Consider the following 19,318-nt stretch of genomic DNA (forward strand, 5'->3'; position numbering starts at 1 on the left):
ATCCTCGAGGGATTTCCAGGGAGGACATGCATAGTTGACTTATGGATGGAAAATTATATCAAAGTATCACCTGCGGTCAAGCTCATTTCAGAGCCCGCTCTTATTCCTCCTCCGCCACTTTGACAGAATACAAATGCTTCTTAAATGCTGGGCTGACGATGCCCATGTCAGCAGCTGTAACTCTATCTGAACGGGTGAATTAAGAATCGCTCAAACAGGAAGAGCGAGCCACTGGAGTTTGCTCAGCTCGAGACACCAGTTCAGCTATGAAAGGTTGGACATGTGTTCCACATTTCCTGAGGCCGAATGTGGAAAGATAAGAGGGAGCTTAAATTGCTCCCATGCTCAGTTTCCAGGAAAAACCCATTGCGATCAAGGTGGTCTAGTGTGTGTTCCTCTTGGGCGGAGAAATATTGGCTTGAGTAATGAGAATTGGAAACATGCTGCAGAGGTCAAGCAAATACTTCACCATGCAACTTTTACTGAGAGAATTTAGATTAACCCCGATTCTACTGATTCAACTACTTGTACTCAAAGTATAAAGTACAACATATCCATTTAAAGGACATTTCTACTGGCATCTTATTAATAAGAAAATATATATTCAGTATAAATATACAGAAAGTACTTTGTTACTCCACATACATTATATAGTTGCATACTGTACTACTGCACAGACACACAAACTCCTAAATCAAATATACACAAACACACAGACAGACCTCGAGTGTGATCCAGCTTCACTCAGACTGTAGGTGCTGCTGTCTCTAACAAGGAGATGAGTAGGTGGGCTCCTGCCTGTCCCGTCCAGACTCCTTTCTCCTGGAGGGCCCGGGGACTCGGCGGCAGCTGGCGACCTTTCCAGCATCCTGCGGCCTCCCTCGGTGGGGCTGTGCCACGGAGACGCTGACCGCTCTCTGCTCTCTCGGCCTCCGCCAGGAGCCAGCAAGGAGGTGGTGCTGCCATGATGAGAGTGGGGGTGTGTGTGGTGAGAGGCTCCGTACGAGCTGGTGTCAATGCCGCTGTCGGCTGACGCCCCCTGGAGGTAGCCTCCTCCGCCGAGGCCGTTGGGCTCCGTCTCACCCTGGTCACCACTGGAGCCTGCGCCCGCTCCCATTTCGTACCATTTATCGCTGTCGCTGTGGCCCCCACTGGAAGCTGTGCTGGATAGAGTGTTACTGCTGGAGTGCCCAGAGTAAGGGCCATCCGACTGCCGGGACAAACAAAAGGGTGATGGTGAGGGGAAATTCTGTAATCTCAGAAAGTCCTTAACAAAAATAATAATAATAATGTCATTTGAGCCACGGAATAAGAAAGCAAAGTTGGGTTACAGGACTAATTTAAACTGTACCATCAGGGTTCTGATGGTGAAAGTAAATAGTGGAAGACAGGTGTAAAGCCTCACCTGGCTGCCCTTCTTCGGGGACAGGTGGATGACCTGCTCCTGCCTCTGAATGCGGGGAGCTCCGGAGTAGCCTTGACCAGACTTGGAGACCGGGGCCTCTGCAATAAATGGACCAACATACAGCCTGAGTTGGTGACAAACACATGCACGTTTGAGGCTGCAAACAGATGAGTTGTTCTCCTCCCTCTGCCCACATATGTGTATTTTGCTACTACAGTACTTCCTGGAGGCTTACAACCATGACAGAGTTTTAATTCTGCCTTTGCCATGTCCATGGACCAAAACCTCGACCATTTGTCATCAAACGTAATGCACATCAAACAGAAATGTGTCCCCTGACAGTCCCTGCTGGCCTTGTTTGTTCTGGGCCAGCTGTTTCGCGTGAAGGAATATGTGTGTCCTCAAGCAAAACTCGGGGTATAAATGGGACTGTTGTGTAATTGTCGATGTTATGCAACAAGATGTACAGAGTAGGCAGCTAATGACCAAAGCACAGTGAGAGGCAGAGTTAAGGGAGGTATCATAACATCTGCTTGGGTGAATCCCTTAACTCTCTTAGAATATTCATTACTCTGCATAGCTTTCACTGCATAGTGGCCCCTAGGGCTCTCTGCACTAATTAGAGGTGATTGCACGTGTGCACGCCTGTGCACATATAAGCAGAACATGTGACTAAGTGTTGGAGTGTGATATGTTGTTTTGTTTCTTAAAGCGTTATTGATGAGATTGGTCAACCATGGGTATGAAAAGCCTGATAAAGCCCATGAACACCATCTTCCCAGCACCCTGGGTTAATGTGTGCACTGCTGTAGGCTTTGTGGATCCAAAACAAACGGTTAGGGCATAGCAAGGGAAGTCGTAACAAATAGTAATTTTCTGTATCTCGCGCATCAATTAATGAATTAACCATAAACCTGCCATGATATCAAAATATCCTAGATGCGACAGGTTTAATGCAATGATAACTAATGCATGTCTGTTCGGTATGGCCTATTGTTTGGCTCCCGGTACTGCTGATTGCAGCACTATCGAGCGCTCATTGCTCGTCGACTCCAGGGAAGTGAAGAAGAGTTTGGTCGAAACGTTAGAATGTCCAGCATCTAGCAGCAAAAGTGAACTGCAGTCAATTGGCCGTGGCCTGGAGAGGCCAGCTGCAGACGGCACGCTCAGCTCGGTCCGTAGTATGTGAAGGTAATAAACGTGTTGACCAGAGGAGGACAGATTCTTTGCTTTTTTGCTCGATGTAAAGACTACATAAACTCTGCAAGTAAAGTCCTGTTTGTGTGACAGAAAGCAAAAGTGAGTATTCTGCCCTCTGCATGACTGTATGGGTTATTTCTGGACAGAACACAGCCACATCATCATTGCTGAAGACTTAACGGGTCAAGGGGGCAAAAATGGGAGGAAGAGGAAAGGAAGGAACAAAACTCTAAACCACAGAGACAGCAAAGTAGACATGTGTAGGGCAGAACACTTGGCTGACACGGTCTGAGCTGGCTCAGCCCGCATTGTTCCACCCTGACCAATAACGACATAAGTGCTATAAGCGACCACAAAATGACAGACCAGGGCTGTTTTCTGTGATTGTGACATTCAGGAACAGGTTGAGGACACAGCTGAAAGTAGGCTGGTACACAATCAACCAAAGCAAGATCATACTGGGAATCAGAGGAGCATGTCGTTTTTGTGGCTTTCAGAGACTGAGCTGGAAAACAAAACAAAAAAAACAGTGCGTGGAAGAATACTCATAATTAAATGAAAGCCAATATACAAGGGAATAAAAAGATGAATGAGTGGCAAACATAAGCGGCAGTGGAGAATGGGGAACAGACTGGAGGAAGGGAGGGAAGGAAATCCACACAAAGAGAAGGTTGGCCAACTGTGTTGACAGGAAAAGAAGGAATTTCTCCGCTTTCTCTTCCTCCTTCATCAAACCTCGTAGAATAAAGTGAAACGTGAGACAGAAAAAGCCATATACTTTCATTGAGATCACCGTTTGATCTCATTTCCACCCCATTCGATAATTATTTCTTTCCTTCTTGTGTTTGCCTCATTATCTTCCCATCTTGTCTGCTTGCAGAAACATGAAGACCTGCTCTGAGAAAGCAATATAATCCACAGCTTGCAGAAGAGGTGGAGGAAGAGGATGAAGGGAGAAGAGGAAGATTGTGGATGCTGTCAGAGTTGGAATATCAGCTCCAAAACACTGTCACTAGCGGATGAGGAGGTACACACACACACACACACACACACACACACACACACACACACACACACACACACACACACACACACACACACACACACACACACACACACACACACACACACACACACACACACACACACACACACACACACACACACACACACACACACACACACACACACACACACACACACACACACACACACACACACACACACACCCTCTGGATATAGCTGACAATTCAAAGGATTTAGTAATATGGATAAATATGAATGATTTATTTCCTGCACTGTCCCTCCCTCCCCGGATTTACGAGTAAAGTGTCTTTTCTCTCACACACACACAAACACACACAAACATTAGAATCTACCTACAATATAATAGATTTAGATTTTGGGACCATTAGCAGGGTTCTGCATGGAAATGTAATTTTTTTGTATTTGGCTGGAGCCACAGAATCTTAAATGATTGTACCAAAGCTGTTAAAAAACGCTGATGAGCTGCTCTATGTGGGATAATGCTGTTAAAAAATGTGTTTGAGGCTGGAACAGCACTGCATAGTCAGACATGGCAAAATAAATATCCTGGTGGGAAGACTCTATGGAGGGGCATATTCATCAGGGTTTGTTGACAAAGGACAAAAAAAAAACACGCATCCTCACCACATTTAATGGAGGAAAAGCTAGTTTTGTTTGTGTCTGTCAAACAAATACTATCATAAAAAGACCAAAGAGCCTATCTGTTGGAGCAGATCGACTTATTCACCAACTGGTTCATCCATACAAATAATGAAGCAATCATCCTTCAGTGCTCATGGTGACAAAAAAGATTTAAAATAAATAGAGAGTACCATCCCAAATAGATAATAGAAAGCAAAGAGGCTATGCTAGTCTCACAAAAGTAGTTATTTAAAAAAAAATAACCCTAGTTTTTGGAAATGACCCTAGAGAGAAATAAAAAATACCAGTCACGCTTGAATTTTACTGTATTTTCTACGAGATATATTCACCTGTTGATCCTCGTTCGGCCCCTCCTCCTTCCTCCATTCTCGACCAATTGGGAGTGGACTTTCCACTGGACCCGCCCTCTCCAGCCACCTCTCGTCTCTCCGCAGACATCGGTGAGTGGCGGCTGCCAACAAACCTGATGAATGAGCACGCAGTAGGAACATCAGAATGATGAGGGGTTATTTTTATTTTCAGCTAAATGTGTGTTTCCACTGATTAAAACTTACAGAGCCAGAAATGACAAAGTATAAAAAAACATGTTCTGTCAGGAGCATTATAATACAGATATATACAAACACTATCACCTAATGTAATACACTGTTACAACTGCAGCAATGAATAAATCATCTTCCTTCCTCCTTGTTAAACAAGGACACCAGTGGAAATAGTCTTCAAAGATCAGTGGAGTTATTAATACTGGAAACACATTCTGCTTTCTAAAGACGAATAAAATAGTAATGCCCTTTGTAACACACATTCTACACATCAGCTCATGACCATACAACCATGCAAGGTAATGTTTTAAATAAGCATTTGATAAACATGTTTTTATCAATAATAATGAGTTAAAAAACATGAAAAATTAAATAACAGAAGTAACTCAAGGAAGCAGAAAAAACAATTATGATACGGAGGGAATTTGGTGATCTGATAAGCTTTTCTGATATCATATTTTGAATTAAAAATAACCCCCTTCCTTACTGCTCAGGCATGGACTTCTGTCTCCAGTGAGCAGAGCTTCCGGAGGCGTCACTGGAACAAGACAGGTTGCTGGGAGAGCTGCGATTGTGAGGAGAGCGACCCAACGCCAGGGAGGAGGCCAGGCTGTAGCTCTCACTGCCCGGAGACATCCTGGTGTAGGAACAAACACGGATACACACAGGAACTGTAAGAATGCAGGGGCACGTGGAAATGATGGAAATAAAAGGAAGATGAAATGAACACAGCATTTTAAGTTTTTCCTTCACAGGAAATTCCATTGATTGCTACTTCCCACACATGCTGGGTGAGAAGAGTTAACACGGATACTTGAACGCTTCTGCTTGAAAATCAGAAGCATACTCAATGGCTGCTTTTGATCTGCAGAATTTCCAAGTAGTTTTTTTGGGGGATGTTAGAAATGAAAAAAAATATATTTTATTTCACAGAAGAAGAAGAAAAACAAAACACATACTGACTCAAATATAAATTCACAAGCTTCTGAGATTTTTGGCTTTCAAAATATATATTTTACAGTTTGTATTCTGCTTTGGTACCCCCATCCTGTATATCTGGATATTTATATAACAATCTAATAATGCACATTGAAAAAGCAAAGGGGCTCTAACCTCTTGGTGTCCAGGGGCCGGCCATCACTGCTGACACTGCGTGGGATGACTGCGCCCCTCTCTAACCTCTCAGCTGACAGGGTCTTCCCCACCGAGCTACCCAGGCTGATGGCCCGGTTGGGTGTGTGGGGCTGTGGGGAGGCAGTCAGTGACTGCTGAGGGCTGCTGGACGTCCTCTGCCACTTGTTGTTGTTGCTGCGGAAGGGGAACTTGTATTCGAAGGAGCCGCTATCGCTGCTGCTGCTCTTGTATTCTGACACAGGCATCCTATAGAGCTCTGAACAGCCTCTGTAGAAGTAGAGGAGAGGACATTTTGTGAGTGTAAGTGGGGGTTTGCTTTAAATATGGCAGGTATTGGAATGGGATTATGAAATAATTTGTGACTTTAAAAATCCAATGAGACAAATAAAACAAAGCAGCCTATAGAAGTAATGCGATGCACCACTTAACAGGTACGACATGAAGGCAACTCTGTTAACGGTCTCTCCTACATTAATATATTAACAAACAAGTGGTTTGCATGAAAAGAAAATAATTGATGGCACCTCTCCTAAACATCCAGCCTACCTGCGTGGAGTGGCGTCGTCATGAGGTGGGATGATAACGACGCGCACCGTCACGGAGGTCCGCAGGAGGTCAATCATCTGCTCGTGGGTCAGCGATGCTACAGCAACTTTACAGATTTCTACCAATCGGCTGCCCTGCCGCAGTCCTGCCTGCCAGGCGTAACCATAGGGCTCCACCTATCATTAACAGATTGATTGCATTACAGGCGCGGTGGTGAGATGATTCATAATCCAAACAGTGATATTGAAGACAGGGAGTGCCTACATATGACTTCACCTACAGTAGTTAATGTTCAACAATGTCTTCTCCATTACAATAAATATATTGCGCAGACTTCCTATTCATATATTCAGACATTTACACCAATACAGCACATGTAATACGAGATAATACATAAAAACCAAATCACGTCTAAAATGAGGGAGAGCAAAAGTGTCTCCCCATACCAGCTTGTTTAATATGAACAAAAGTAAAATGATGTTTACTGATTACGATTCTGAAATAAACCTGCACAGTGCAACAAGTGATTCATTAGCAGAATAGCATAGTATTGGAATAAGGAAGGCCAATGAAGCATATCAAGATCTTCAATGTAAACACGTTCTACCCCAATTAACTAGATTGAATACATTTTCAGACAGATACCTCAGCCACGATGCCTTCATAGTTCACATGGAAGCCCAGCTGCCCCAGGCCATTTCGACGAAGCGTCATCTCTGATGTCTCGCAGCCCTTAGTCAGAACCTGGACAGATGCACAAAGTACAGATGAAAGATGAGGTGACATGACTTATCAGAGGAGAAATGATGACAAAGAAGCATATTGGTGAAGAGGTGAAGGGAAAAAAGTGAACAGAAAAAGGGGGGAAAAAGGTAAAAGGATCTGCATGAGTGTGTGCAGTGTATATGTACATAATTTTTCTTTGAAGTTGAAGAAAATTTCTTTAACAACTAAAGTGACAGACAGACAGACAGGTGACAGCAAGAAAAACAGGCATGTCTCTTGCTGTAAAACTTCAGGCTGTATATATTCACACAGAGTTGTGTCACTTAGGGGAGACACTTTTAGAACTTGATGTTTTTTCGTGAAAGTATGCGACTCTTCAGGTAGAGTGGGAAACTTTTTCACAGGGAGTGAAGAGGAAAAGATGAAAACAATTCAAATTCTAAAAAGGAGAAACAGCTTGACAAAAGATCTGGTACAGCCAGTCACCATCCCTCACTACTTTTTCATTGAGGTCAGTCGCGGCTCATCCCTCTCTTCCTTCCTCTTGCAACGCTCCTGGCGGCTTCAGGACACCTTGCCTGAACAAGGCAACTCTATAGAAGTCAAACTCAGAAGGATGTGTGATTACAAAAAATGCCGCAGACTGGCACCTGATAGGAATTGTTATGATGGCCTCTGATGTCTGTGAATGTGTGCGTGGGAGAGGAAAAGGAGTACAAGAAAAAAAAAATGATATAGAGCTCTCAAAATGAGAGCAGAGAGAGGTGAAAAAGAGAGAGAGACGAATTCCAAAAGCGAGTGGCCTGAGGCCGCTTTCTTTCCTCTCTCAGGCACCAAGGTACTCCAAATGTTTGAATATCCTCACCAAATGCATACACTGCAACACGGAAGTTTAACATTTCTGAATCCTGAGACAAATAACGATGTGTGTGTGTGTACAAATGTGTTTGTCAGCACGTGTGCAAATCAAAGATGGTGGACTCAATCCAGGTTACATAAACACATGATAAAAACCATCACACACACACACACACACACACACACACACACACACACACACACACACACACACACACACACACACACACACACACACACACACACACACACACACACACACAGAGAGAGAGAGAGAAGGTAGGAGAGGCTGGGGAAATGAATGCATTCTAAAGCACTCATGATTGCATAAGAAAACACCTTTTTTTCCAACCAGTTTCCATGGAAACAGCTAAGGAAGAGCTAGTTCCACTTCACTATGTGTAGGTGTAGGAGCATGTTGTCCAGAGGTGTTTCTCAAACTCCCTCAATAAGCTGAGACCACTAATGAGACAGCAGCTTTTGCATGTAGGTATAAAAACGTTGTCCTTTTGGCAGCCAGCAGTAAATAGTAGGAGAGACTGTGAGTGGGCCAGGTAAATGATCAATAGCAGCCAACAGCAATTTAGTCCATTGATTTGGTTTCTCAGTACTCGTCTGCTGACATGAATGAATGAATGTGTGTAACCTCTGCCATTCGTTTGTCTTACTCAGAGTCTCCCAACAACTACATGGGGTCTGGTTTCATTTTTCAGTGCCATTTATGCCCACAGTTTGGTTACAGATACCAAAAAAAAAAACACAGTGTTGACATTGATCCCAGCTCCTACAATTACATGCCGAAGTGTCCTTGGGCAAGATACTGAACTCAAAATTTCTCCCGAAGCCATCGGCATGTGAATGTGTGTGAATGTGCAGCTCCTGATGTGCAGGCGGTTCCTCTGCCATCAGTGTATGAAGTGTAACGCGCTATATAAATGCAGGTCCATTTACCATTAACAAACTGCATTATCTCAATTATCTTATCAACTGACCTAATATGATTTTGAATGTGCAGTAGCCTTGTCTTCAGTTACTTATTAAACATATTACAGGCAAGAACACATTGTAGAAGTTCATTATCTATGCATGCTGAGCACACAACCATCAGTCTCATCACACGTGTAATGTATTGGTGTGCGTATCTTCTAACCTCTAGACGTTTGACCACCTCTTTGAAATCCTCAGTGTTATTACTGACACTCCTCAGAGACGCACTGTCCCCCCGCTCGTAGAAAACACGCAAAGACGCAGGGCTGCTCAGCGTCCAGCCAATCACGTCCTTAGTAGCACAGTTAAACACCACAGCCTTGGCCTCTTGGTCCAACAGGATGAGAAAGTCATTTGAGAGGGCCAGTAGGGCCTCTAGCTCTCCTCCGGTGCCGTGGTCCTCAACGTGGACCAACCAGGTCACCGCCCCCAGGCTACGCAGCTCTGCCCCCCCATAGGGCCGGCTCTTCTCTTTTTTCTTGTGGGCCAGCGAGATGAAGGGGAACTTTCCAGAAGGGTCGATGGGCGTGCTCGTCGTGTGGCGCTCAGCCAGGTCGCGCAGGTACTCCTGGCGCGTTCGGGTCGCCATGGCACGGAACTTGTGCGACTTGTGGGCAGCATTTTCTGCATTGATGACCTTGGCCAGCAGGAAGTCCCGGAACACAGAGGACTTGGGAAAGGTGACGCCTTCTGGGATGCGGGGGCCGAAAGAGGGCACATCTTTGGAACGAGTGACAGCCACACTACAGGGAGAAGAGAAGGACACAGGGAAGAGGAAAGGAGGCAAGAGGAGAAAGGACAATTGGGAGGAGAGAAGAAAATAATTAATTGTCATTAAATCAGTTGTTAAAGCAGTTTTGACGCACACTCTGGCCAATTTAGGGTGGGTGTTTTGCTGCAACATCATAGATCCTGTGGCTTACATTTAGTGTTTTATTACACAGTATATCTACTCAGAATGTCACATTGCATCAAAAAAATATAATGCAGTTTGCTCACTCAAGTATGGGAACATAAAAGGCACAATTCTCGACTGCTACATGATTTTACAGGACAAAAACAAAAACAGAGTGAATTTAAATGTGGAAAAGGCTACAGGCCTAGTTCCTGCTTGTTTGTGCATGATCTGCTTCAAAATAGTTGTGTCTCAGCTTGATCCATCTTAATGCTGTACATACACAATAGCAAATTAGTTCATACTTGTGTATTGTGTTGTAAGTCAACTTGTCTTTTCTCAATATTGCATCATGTACTTCATTTCCAGGTCCCATAGCTCCCTGTTTTCCTTGCTCTCCACTACCTTCTGCAAACCCATTTTCCCTTTGATTAAGTTTCTGGAATGGCCATCTGAAGCTGTTTGTCCTGTCTGGTATGTCAGGAACTCTCAGGAACTGAGCAGCCATGGAGAACTGAGCAGCCATGGAGAGGAAGGAGAGTCGAAAAAAGGAGGATAAGGGGAGAGCACTATTCTAAATCTCCTGCCCAAAGCCCCAAAAAAACCCAGAGTGAGGGAAAAGGAAAACGTGGCTTAGAAAGGATGACTGTGTGGGAGACTCTGAAAGGATTTTGGAATTATTGACTTACTGTGGTGAAAAAAAAAACAGCATTTTTTTCTGTTATGTGAGACAAACAGACTTACAACCTGATCTGTTGACAAAAAAGGTTTGCAGTGTCCTGAAATGGCCTTTAAATGACCATAAAAGGCACAATGTCTGTACATAGGTCACCTTTCCTGTTTGTCTGACTCTTCGTGACCAAATGAGCAAAATCACAGCTCCTCTCTCAGGTGATAATTACCAGCTAGACGAGAGTAGCAACCAGAAGTCAAAGCCCTCATCCCACACGCCTCCCTGCTGACATGCATCAACACATGTTGGCAGCGGGATTAATCACTTTGTCTAATAAGCAATGAGTCAAAATGTCACCCACATATTTCTAAACATACCTCAGGGACACCCCCGTCCTCACCGGAGACGTGTGGTGTTCAATTATACTAACCGTCAACTTGTTGATACCTCATTTTCCACCTTTCCATGTTTGTGACAGACGGAGGTAGGTGAAGAAAAAAATGTTTTATGGCTGGAAATTGCCTTAGAGAGCAAACACACAGATGCTTTGTGTGTTGATCAATGTTAGCTCGGAATACTAGTAGTTTTTAGAATGTCAATGTGCTTGCATTTCCTACATATGTACTAGACATAAACAAGGATAAGTATGTGCAGGTGGAGGGTCATACAAACACACGTTCTTGCAGCTGTAGTGTCAGTTTTCATTGGACTATTACTTCATCTCTGTGTAGCTTTTAGTTTGCATTTTTTTTTATATGCTGTACTCATGCTAATGACATGAAAAAGCAGTCTGGTTGAAAAATAAATTATTAAAATGTATTTATCCTTTATATTTTCAGGGTGATTCATGATCATCTTATTTAAGATGATTTGATTGTTTGCTAAAATGTTACACAGGATAATCGGTTAACAATAACTCATGATGAGATAATGAATCAAGTGAGAGAAGTACGGTCCCCTGCAGGCTGTTCGAAAGAATGCAACTTTAAGGCAATTCCACATTTGTGTGACGTGCTGCTAAAGACACATTTGATGCTTTCAGCTTCACCGCAACTACATTGGCCTGATTTAATTATATGCAGCAAACCATAAGAGCAGTGTTTTCAACATCCCTTTAACTAGTTTTCACTTTGTAGCATACTAGCATATCAAATCTTAATTTTTAAACTGACAGGCCATACGAAGCACAAAGTAAGAGGCATAGTCTCCGGGCGATGTTCGCCCGCTTTTCTGTAGATGACAAATGAATCATGTCGGCTATTTCAGAGAGGAGCAGCTGAAGTGGTTATTAGCGTGCTGAACAAATGGTTAAAATAAAATGTGACCTTTTATTCTTATTCTTCTCCATCGCTACAAACATCACTCAATACATTACGCTGGCGCTCTAAAAGCACTTGTACTGATCTCAAACACCTGTGAGTCAGTCAACAAATGACCTGTGACTCATGCAGGACAGAGAAAGGTGATGGAGGGAGAGAGGGAGAAAGAGAGAGAGGGGGAGGTGTCGAAGTCAGAGAACAAGACAGAGAGAGCATAAAGCATAAGACGGAGACTAAATGCGAAAAGGAGGTGAGGGTGAGAAAGCCAGAGAGAGGGGGAAGAGCACATTCCTGCGGTTTCAGTGATTTGTGGTCCTTAAATATCCAGTGTGTGGGCAGCTCCGCTCTCCCAGTAACCACAACCTGCTGCCCACTGAGGCAGGGCAAGAAAAAGAACATGTCAATACCTATTTGAGTGGGTGGCTAAGAGGTGTACTCTATGTATGTGTGGAAGTGGGGACCAGGAAAGGTATGTATAATATGTTTTTGTCTAGCTCTAACAGCCCTCAAAGCAAAAGCCACTTTATGTTCCAGAGAATTTAGGTTGGATTTTTTTTTTTTTTTGCAAGGGCACGTGCATCGGAACAGAGGTGGGAAATCAGGATATTCATTTTCCTCTAAAGGGACGCCGTAGTGCTGAAAAAGATTGATGATTTCTTCAGAAAACTCCATTCACGTTTGTGACTGACAGAAGGCACTTGTAAACAGTGTTTGCTCTATATTCACTCTGTTCCTGGGCTTCTTTGATCGTGTGTGCACGTGTTAGTAGAGACATGGGGGACAATTAAGACCTCACACAATGTGCTCAGACAGCAATTAAAACGGTTATTAATAGGAGAGTGAGTGAGGAAGCATCAACGAGAGCAAGATAAGGGAGGATGACACAAAACTAGATAACGAGACAGGCAGGAAGAAACGGAGAATGAAATGTCCTTCACAGCCGAACAGGCAGAACTTTCAAAATGACTCTGGGCTGGCACATGGAATTTCCTACTGCGCATCTCTGGCAATGTGGTAATACATCGTGAGCTGTAGAGAGGGCTCTTAACACGCTCAGCCTACCCCGTGATGGAGTGGTGGATCTGCAAATGCAACCATTTGAAGCAACAGATAAGAGCATTATTGTTTCAGCAGTGATGGAACAATAATGCTCTCATCTTATCTTCTGCACTGGCTTCAATGCGTGATGAATGACTATTAATGACAAACTATAAACCTGTTTGAATGTTGTCATCACAATTGAACTAAAATACATAAACTAAACCTTTTCCGGCTGTGCTGGTGATTAACACACCGCAGAATTGTCAGTCGACAGCCTAATAGTCTAATTCCATTTTACCATCTCAAAGAAAATCAGCATTAATCACTACATTCAGGTGTTCCTTCAATGGATAAACAAATTAAAATATAAAGTTTTAAAATAACAGAGCTGAGGGAGGGAATTCAAATTGTTTTTAAAATTGCGCTGGCAATTAAAACACCATAAAATTGTCAATCTACAGCCAAATAGTCGAATTACATTTTATCATCTCAAAGAAAATCAGCACAAATCATTTAAGTCAGGTGTTATGTGATTTCAAAAAGCAATCGGGTGGAAAAATTGGTCTGGTAATAGGCATGCACGATGTATCTGATAACACATTGTCACAAACATTATAGGTGCGTTTTATTTTGCCAAAAACCCAGAAGACAACACTCTAAATATAACGGCCAAATATATACACATGGATGAGTATATCGCACCTGTAGGAGCTGTTGTCGGAACAGGGGTTGTGAGCACGCACAATCACAAAGACGTGCTGGAAGTGTGAGCGAATGTTTTTTGGGGTGAAGGGGAGTGCCCCAGGCTCCTGGAACACAATTGTGACGATATCATTCCCAATATGTCGCTTCCGCAGTAACTGGAACAGCACAAAGATAACAGGAGAAACTGGCGTTAGATAATGAGTAATATATAAAAGGCATTTTTCATTTCAGCCCAACTGCAAGCATTGTGAAAAATGAGTGAAATTATCATCACATTAAGTCCATAGCGGTCAATGTTCATATTTATGACAAAAATGACATAAATAAATAGTTGCAACTCGTTTGTGGACACAAAGACTTTTTATCTTTCATTAACCTACCTGCTGCTTGTTGTTGGGCGTGTATGGCAGCATGGTGGACACATGAAACATGATCTCGTAGTCCTTATAAGTGGTGTACATGGAGTGGGTGCCCGTCGAGTCAGCTGTGGGGGATACAGTCACATGTGAGGTTCTCATGCTTGCAATCGCAATCATCTTGTTATAACTTAGTTACAACCATAACCAACCTTAGGTCACTTTCCTCAGGACGGTTTCAGTTTCTGGGTCCACACCCAGATATGAGTAAAGCATTTATATTTCCAAGTAAGAATACTTGGCAAGATTACAAGAAAATTGACAGTTTAAAAGCATTTTTTTAAGTGTAGCTTCAAAAGTATTGGTTTAGTATTGCATCTTAACCAAGTAAATTATGTTTTGATCCTTTTCTGTAAACATCTGTTGCTATCAGATAAAGTGTTTATGTCCAGGAACACTTGTAGACAACAGTCAACTGAAAAACTCTTCAAAATAGTATGTGCTAATTCTCTCTGAAACATTTCTATTATAAACTCTTTATAATAATATACTCTTTATGTTCCCGATCTCCCTGTGCTACAAATGCTGACCAGATGGCCCTGTGTTCCCTCAGCTCTTATCAGGCTCTGGCCCTAAAGAGAGCCACTGCATGTTAATAACCACCTCCACAGTCTATTGATGGGCTCTATTCAGAGAACAAAACAGTCACAAGGTGTTTAAAAGGCCATGCTTAACCTAGCTAGATTACCTCAATTAATTACACTCCTTCTACAGGGAGTGCTTTGCGTGACTGTATTTAATTTCCTAGAGGGTACTGAAGGTTGTATTACATTTCCTGCAAAAATTGACTGGGAGTTTGAGTTTGGCAGAGCATTATAGGGGATGACTTGATATAAGAATAGTATCTCGTTAAATATCAAAGCAGACATGACGTAGACATCAATCTTGTCTGTGGCAAATGTGGAGGTGGGCGAGCAAAGGAGGGAAGAAGAGAACACTAGTGGATCGTTTTCTCCAGAAGAATAATCTGACACCAAAGGTCATCTGTCACATCTGTCTGAAATGAAAGGACCATTTGTTTTTAGGGCAGTGGATAGAAAGGAAAGAGAAGAATCACTGAAAGCAAGCCAGCGAGATTAAAGCAGACTGAGGGTCAGAAGGGTGAAGCAGAAATCTCAAAAGCCTTTTAAACATCTGGGGCTTTATTGATAATCACTGCACGGGGACTACAATGGGCATGAAAGATGCGTGCGGCACTCCCATGCACTTTGACATTTTGAAGAACGCAAGAACACAACACAGAAGACACCTTTAATCAATGAGAACTACATGATGTGTGTCGATCATCGTTTACCCTGCTGTTGTGGGTTAGTCATCAGTTTCGGTGTAAAACCATCTGAAGGCTAAATCACTGTGTAAGAGAACATGAAATTTCAGTGCGTGTACATACTCTTGGCGTCCAGCTGGGCCCGGTATTTGGCGAAGCCTTTGAGTCTAACCCTCTCGCCGAGCAGATGTAGGAACTCCTCCAGTGCAGGACCAGCTGATTCATTGTTGTACATCTCCTCCTCGCTGCTCTGGCCCGCCATGCAGTACATCACCCCCACCTTCCGCTGGAAACTCAACTGCGGAGGGCACCGAGATTGTTGCATTGAAGGGGGAGACAAACGCAAAATACTGTGTAGAAACCATGTCAGAGTAACCATGTTGACATTTCAGGGAGAACTCATGTTGGCCTTTTAAGAATAAGCACCTTTGGGTGGTTCTGCACTGATCCCAGTGCCATTTTCCAGATCATGTTGACATTTTCAGGAGGTTCAGCTTTTGATGACTGCATCAGGGAGCATGAGTATCAAAGAGCTTGTTTTGTATTTTTCTCCTTTTTAAGGTCGACATATGTGTGTGTGTGTGTGTGTGTGTGTGTGTGTGTGTGTGTGTGTGTGTGTGTGTGTGTGTGTGTGTGTGTGTGTGTGTGTGCCAGCCAATAAGTGTTTCTCCACTTAAATCCCACATAATTATCTGAAGGAGTGAATGGATGAATTAATAATACTTAAAAAAAATAATTAATAATAAATAATTGTGATTCAACATGAGACATCCCCCTTTGGGTAAAATACCACCGCCACATAAAATGATCAATAAAAACAAATGGAAAATAACTAGCTGTACAAGGTAGAGGATCATTTCAGGGAAACGTGAGTCTTTATTAATCTTTTTAGTTAATAATGGATAGATGTGAATAAAATCCCATTTCAATATGAGCAATCAAAAAGAAATAATCAAAGTTACGCAGCACAACTCAATTTCTTCATGGCGTCTCCTTACCCCCTGCTCATCCAGCTTCATTAGCTGCTCAGTGACCTTCGGTGTGTTGAGTGCCAGACGCAGGCAGTGGACGTTGAGCTCAGGCACCAAGTACTCCAGCACCTCTTTGAGGGGCAGACCTCGAGCTAGACCATGCTTGGATGTAGAAGGTACTGCATCTTCCAGGATAGAGCCCCTCAAGGTATTCAGCTAGAGACAGCAAAACCAGATCAAGGATGAGGAAAACAAGTAATATAAATAAAATATGATGTTGCCTTTAAATTGTCTTTATGAAGCTTTATCACTATACATCTTTATGTATTTCTTCAGCTGATGCCTAAAACCATCAGCAGCTGTAACCTTTGGTCATGTGGAGAAATTATGTATGTTATTCCTCAAAACCATTTTTTTTGATAGTGTATTTAAAGTTTTTGCATGCTCATCTTGGTGTGAGCTACAGAGACTTTAAACTTATTATTTTATAAGCATGCCAAATTTAAAAAACAGGATTAAGAACTATTTGACCACTGAATGTACTTGTCCTGTTAGTGAACGTGTGGATTTTTTAAACATTGTTTTTAATCTTTTTGTGTTTTGTTTTTTTAATCCCACCAAAAAGCCTTCAAATGATCATCTATTTAAGTATGATAAAATTGTGTGCTGTAGTTGGATATACAATTGCTGAAGTAGTCCAAAAATATAAGAATGGCACAGTCATTTCCGAATTGTTCAGTATACAATAAACTGATTATTTCTCTTTTCACAATGAATTTGACTTGATTTGGTTCTTAGATCATTTGTATTTCTATTTGATATATTTCTTAGTTTGAATCCAAGTTTGGAAAACTGCAAGAAATCCTGCTATGAGGCCTGAAGACCTGTTTTAGCCTGAATTAGATTCGATTTACAGCATAAGAGGGCTCTGTTCAAAAGATAATCATGGCATTATGGGCTTTTTTTCCAACAAAATCTATGTTAAAAATTGATTCTGCCAGACCATGTTGTACCTGCTAGTGCATGGAACGTCTGGCGAAGAATGCATGTAGGTTTTACTGCTGCAACTGTCACTAGCTTGAGGCTAAAACAAACCCGAGGAGGGCATCCATGAATAAATCAAAAGGACTGTAGAAGGACCAGGACCTGAGAATGCATCATGAACAAATACACATATTGCTGCAACTGCATATCCATAGTGGTCCCATGGCTCTTAAAAATTACTTATGTTTTGTGTCTTCACATAGTGTTTTGGTAGGCCCAAGGTTTATGGCAGCACCCCTCAACCTGAAGAGAAGGACTTATCTCTTCAACATCAGTGCATCCCACTCACTCCTTCACGGACACACACACCCATATGTATCTATACCTGCTCAGCTGCCTGCTCTGAAAATAGCAATTAGAGAGGAGAGAGGGAGGCAAGAAAAAGAGTGGGGGAATTGAGGAAAACGCAGCACGGGAGGTCGTGCGTCATCCCAAGAGACTGGGAGGATTACTCACGATGCTCTTCAATACGAGAGAGCTCTACTCAAATACCTTTGTCGCTATTTTAGTCTCGTTTAGCTGAGAAATGGCACAGCTCAGTCCTTCACAGATGAAGGCTGACAAAGATGGTAGGTGGGCGTTCAGCTCAGAGAATGAGGACATGGAATCTCTGGCTCTTGTGTGTCTATAGGAGGGGATGGCAGCAAAGCCTACAGGGATTCACGCAAAGCTTTCCGATCAATGCAAAACCACGGTTGGAACATTGTAGAAGAAACAAGAATACATTACAAGTGAAATGAAAAACACATGCAATAATTTAAGGTGTTTAGGAATGGAGGCGGGGGCATCTAAGGTCTTGAGCTATACCTAACAACCTTGAGATGAAGCTTTTGTCAAAAATATCCCCCAAGTGGGTTTTTCAATGAGCTACATGCGATATTACTCCTACACAGTTTGAACTAATAATATATAGATATATATGTATATCGGATGCCACAAAGGTTTGATTTGGTACTACGTGTAAGCTTAGCATCAAAATGTGTACAGATTTAAATAGGACTTAGTTTCAGTGTCAAGTGTGCAATAAAGCTTATAGCAATCTGGTACATTAACAGAATTTGTTTAAGCTATTCTTAAAACTTCACAATAGAAAAGGAAGGTTGGTGAAGAGGTAGCACTATTAAAATTGAATCACTGACTATCAGCAAATCACAGTTTAAACCTATTCAATCTGAGCACTGCTGAGGGCCCAAAGGCATGTTTCCCAAATATTGAGATGCCCAATGCCCCATTGTGGTTTAATAATGATCTCGTGGCACTTATGCTTTTCTGAACTGGAAAACAAACTAAAAATAGAAGGGTATGTGAGGGTGGGGGTGGTTACAACAGTATTCTCCCCTGTAGGGACATCATCTAATGCAAGTTTTCATTATTAAATTCTCCTCCTTCTTAGGACAAAACTATTTCAAATTAAAATAGCACATCATGTGTCTTAATAATATCAGTTTTCTCTGTTTAAAAAAAGGAATTATAGAACGCAAGAGAGGAAAAAAAGTCAAGTGAAATTTGAATGTGGATATATAAAGTGTCATTTGTGTCGAATTCAATGTACCTCACTCGTTCTGAAGATGACCCTGTAGTTATACTGCTGGCCATGCTCCTTGTGTTCATCCAACTTCTCCCTCCTCAGACTCACTGCTACTGGGCCCAGGTTCTCATCTACCCCCAGATAGTTCCAGTGTTCTAGGGGTGAGGAGGAATGACATTTGAGGCAGGGATGGACAGAAAGGTATATGAATGAGATGAAGAAATGACAGCAGGGAAGAGAACTCGGGAAATTGCAGAAGGTTTCACCACTCTATTAATATAATGTGGAAATGATGTAAATACTAGACAAAACAATTCCTACACTGCTTGCAGTTTTTCTCTTATTCCAAGTGAAATACAGGATGCAAACATT

The 19,318-nt window shown here is 42.4% G+C and overlaps 1 protein-coding gene across 2 annotated transcripts in view; it reads right to left on the bottom strand.

Annotated features, from left to right (window-relative positions):
* sipa1l1 (signal-induced proliferation-associated 1 like 1) overlaps positions 1 to 19,318 on the bottom strand; it is a 68,241-nt gene that overhangs the window by 8,724 nt on the left and 40,199 nt on the right. For both annotated transcript variants that reach the window (XM_084030530.1, XM_084030531.1), the window contains 13 exons: positions 18,971 to 19,101; positions 16,402 to 16,590; positions 15,527 to 15,701; positions 14,101 to 14,204; positions 13,718 to 13,875; positions 9,251 to 9,830; positions 7,162 to 7,260; positions 6,517 to 6,692; positions 5,950 to 6,237; positions 5,324 to 5,473; positions 4,624 to 4,757; positions 1,406 to 1,503; positions 723 to 1,210 (listed from right to left, as the gene is read on the bottom strand). In XM_084030530.1, coding sequence (XP_083886656.1) covers positions 723 to 1,210; positions 1,406 to 1,503; positions 4,624 to 4,757; positions 5,324 to 5,473; positions 5,950 to 6,237; positions 6,517 to 6,692; positions 7,162 to 7,260; positions 9,251 to 9,830; positions 13,718 to 13,875; positions 14,101 to 14,204; positions 15,527 to 15,701; positions 16,402 to 16,590; positions 18,971 to 19,101 — 2,770 coding nt within the window. The remainder of the gene's footprint in view (positions 1 to 722; positions 1,211 to 1,405; positions 1,504 to 4,623; positions 4,758 to 5,323; positions 5,474 to 5,949; positions 6,238 to 6,516; positions 6,693 to 7,161; positions 7,261 to 9,250; positions 9,831 to 13,717; positions 13,876 to 14,100; positions 14,205 to 15,526; positions 15,702 to 16,401; positions 16,591 to 18,970; positions 19,102 to 19,318) is intronic.

Source organism: Eutrigla gurnardus, assembly GCF_963514095.1.
Source record: "Eutrigla gurnardus genome assembly, chromosome: 16".
NCBI lineage: Eukaryota > Metazoa > Chordata > Actinopteri > Perciformes > Triglidae > Eutrigla > Eutrigla gurnardus.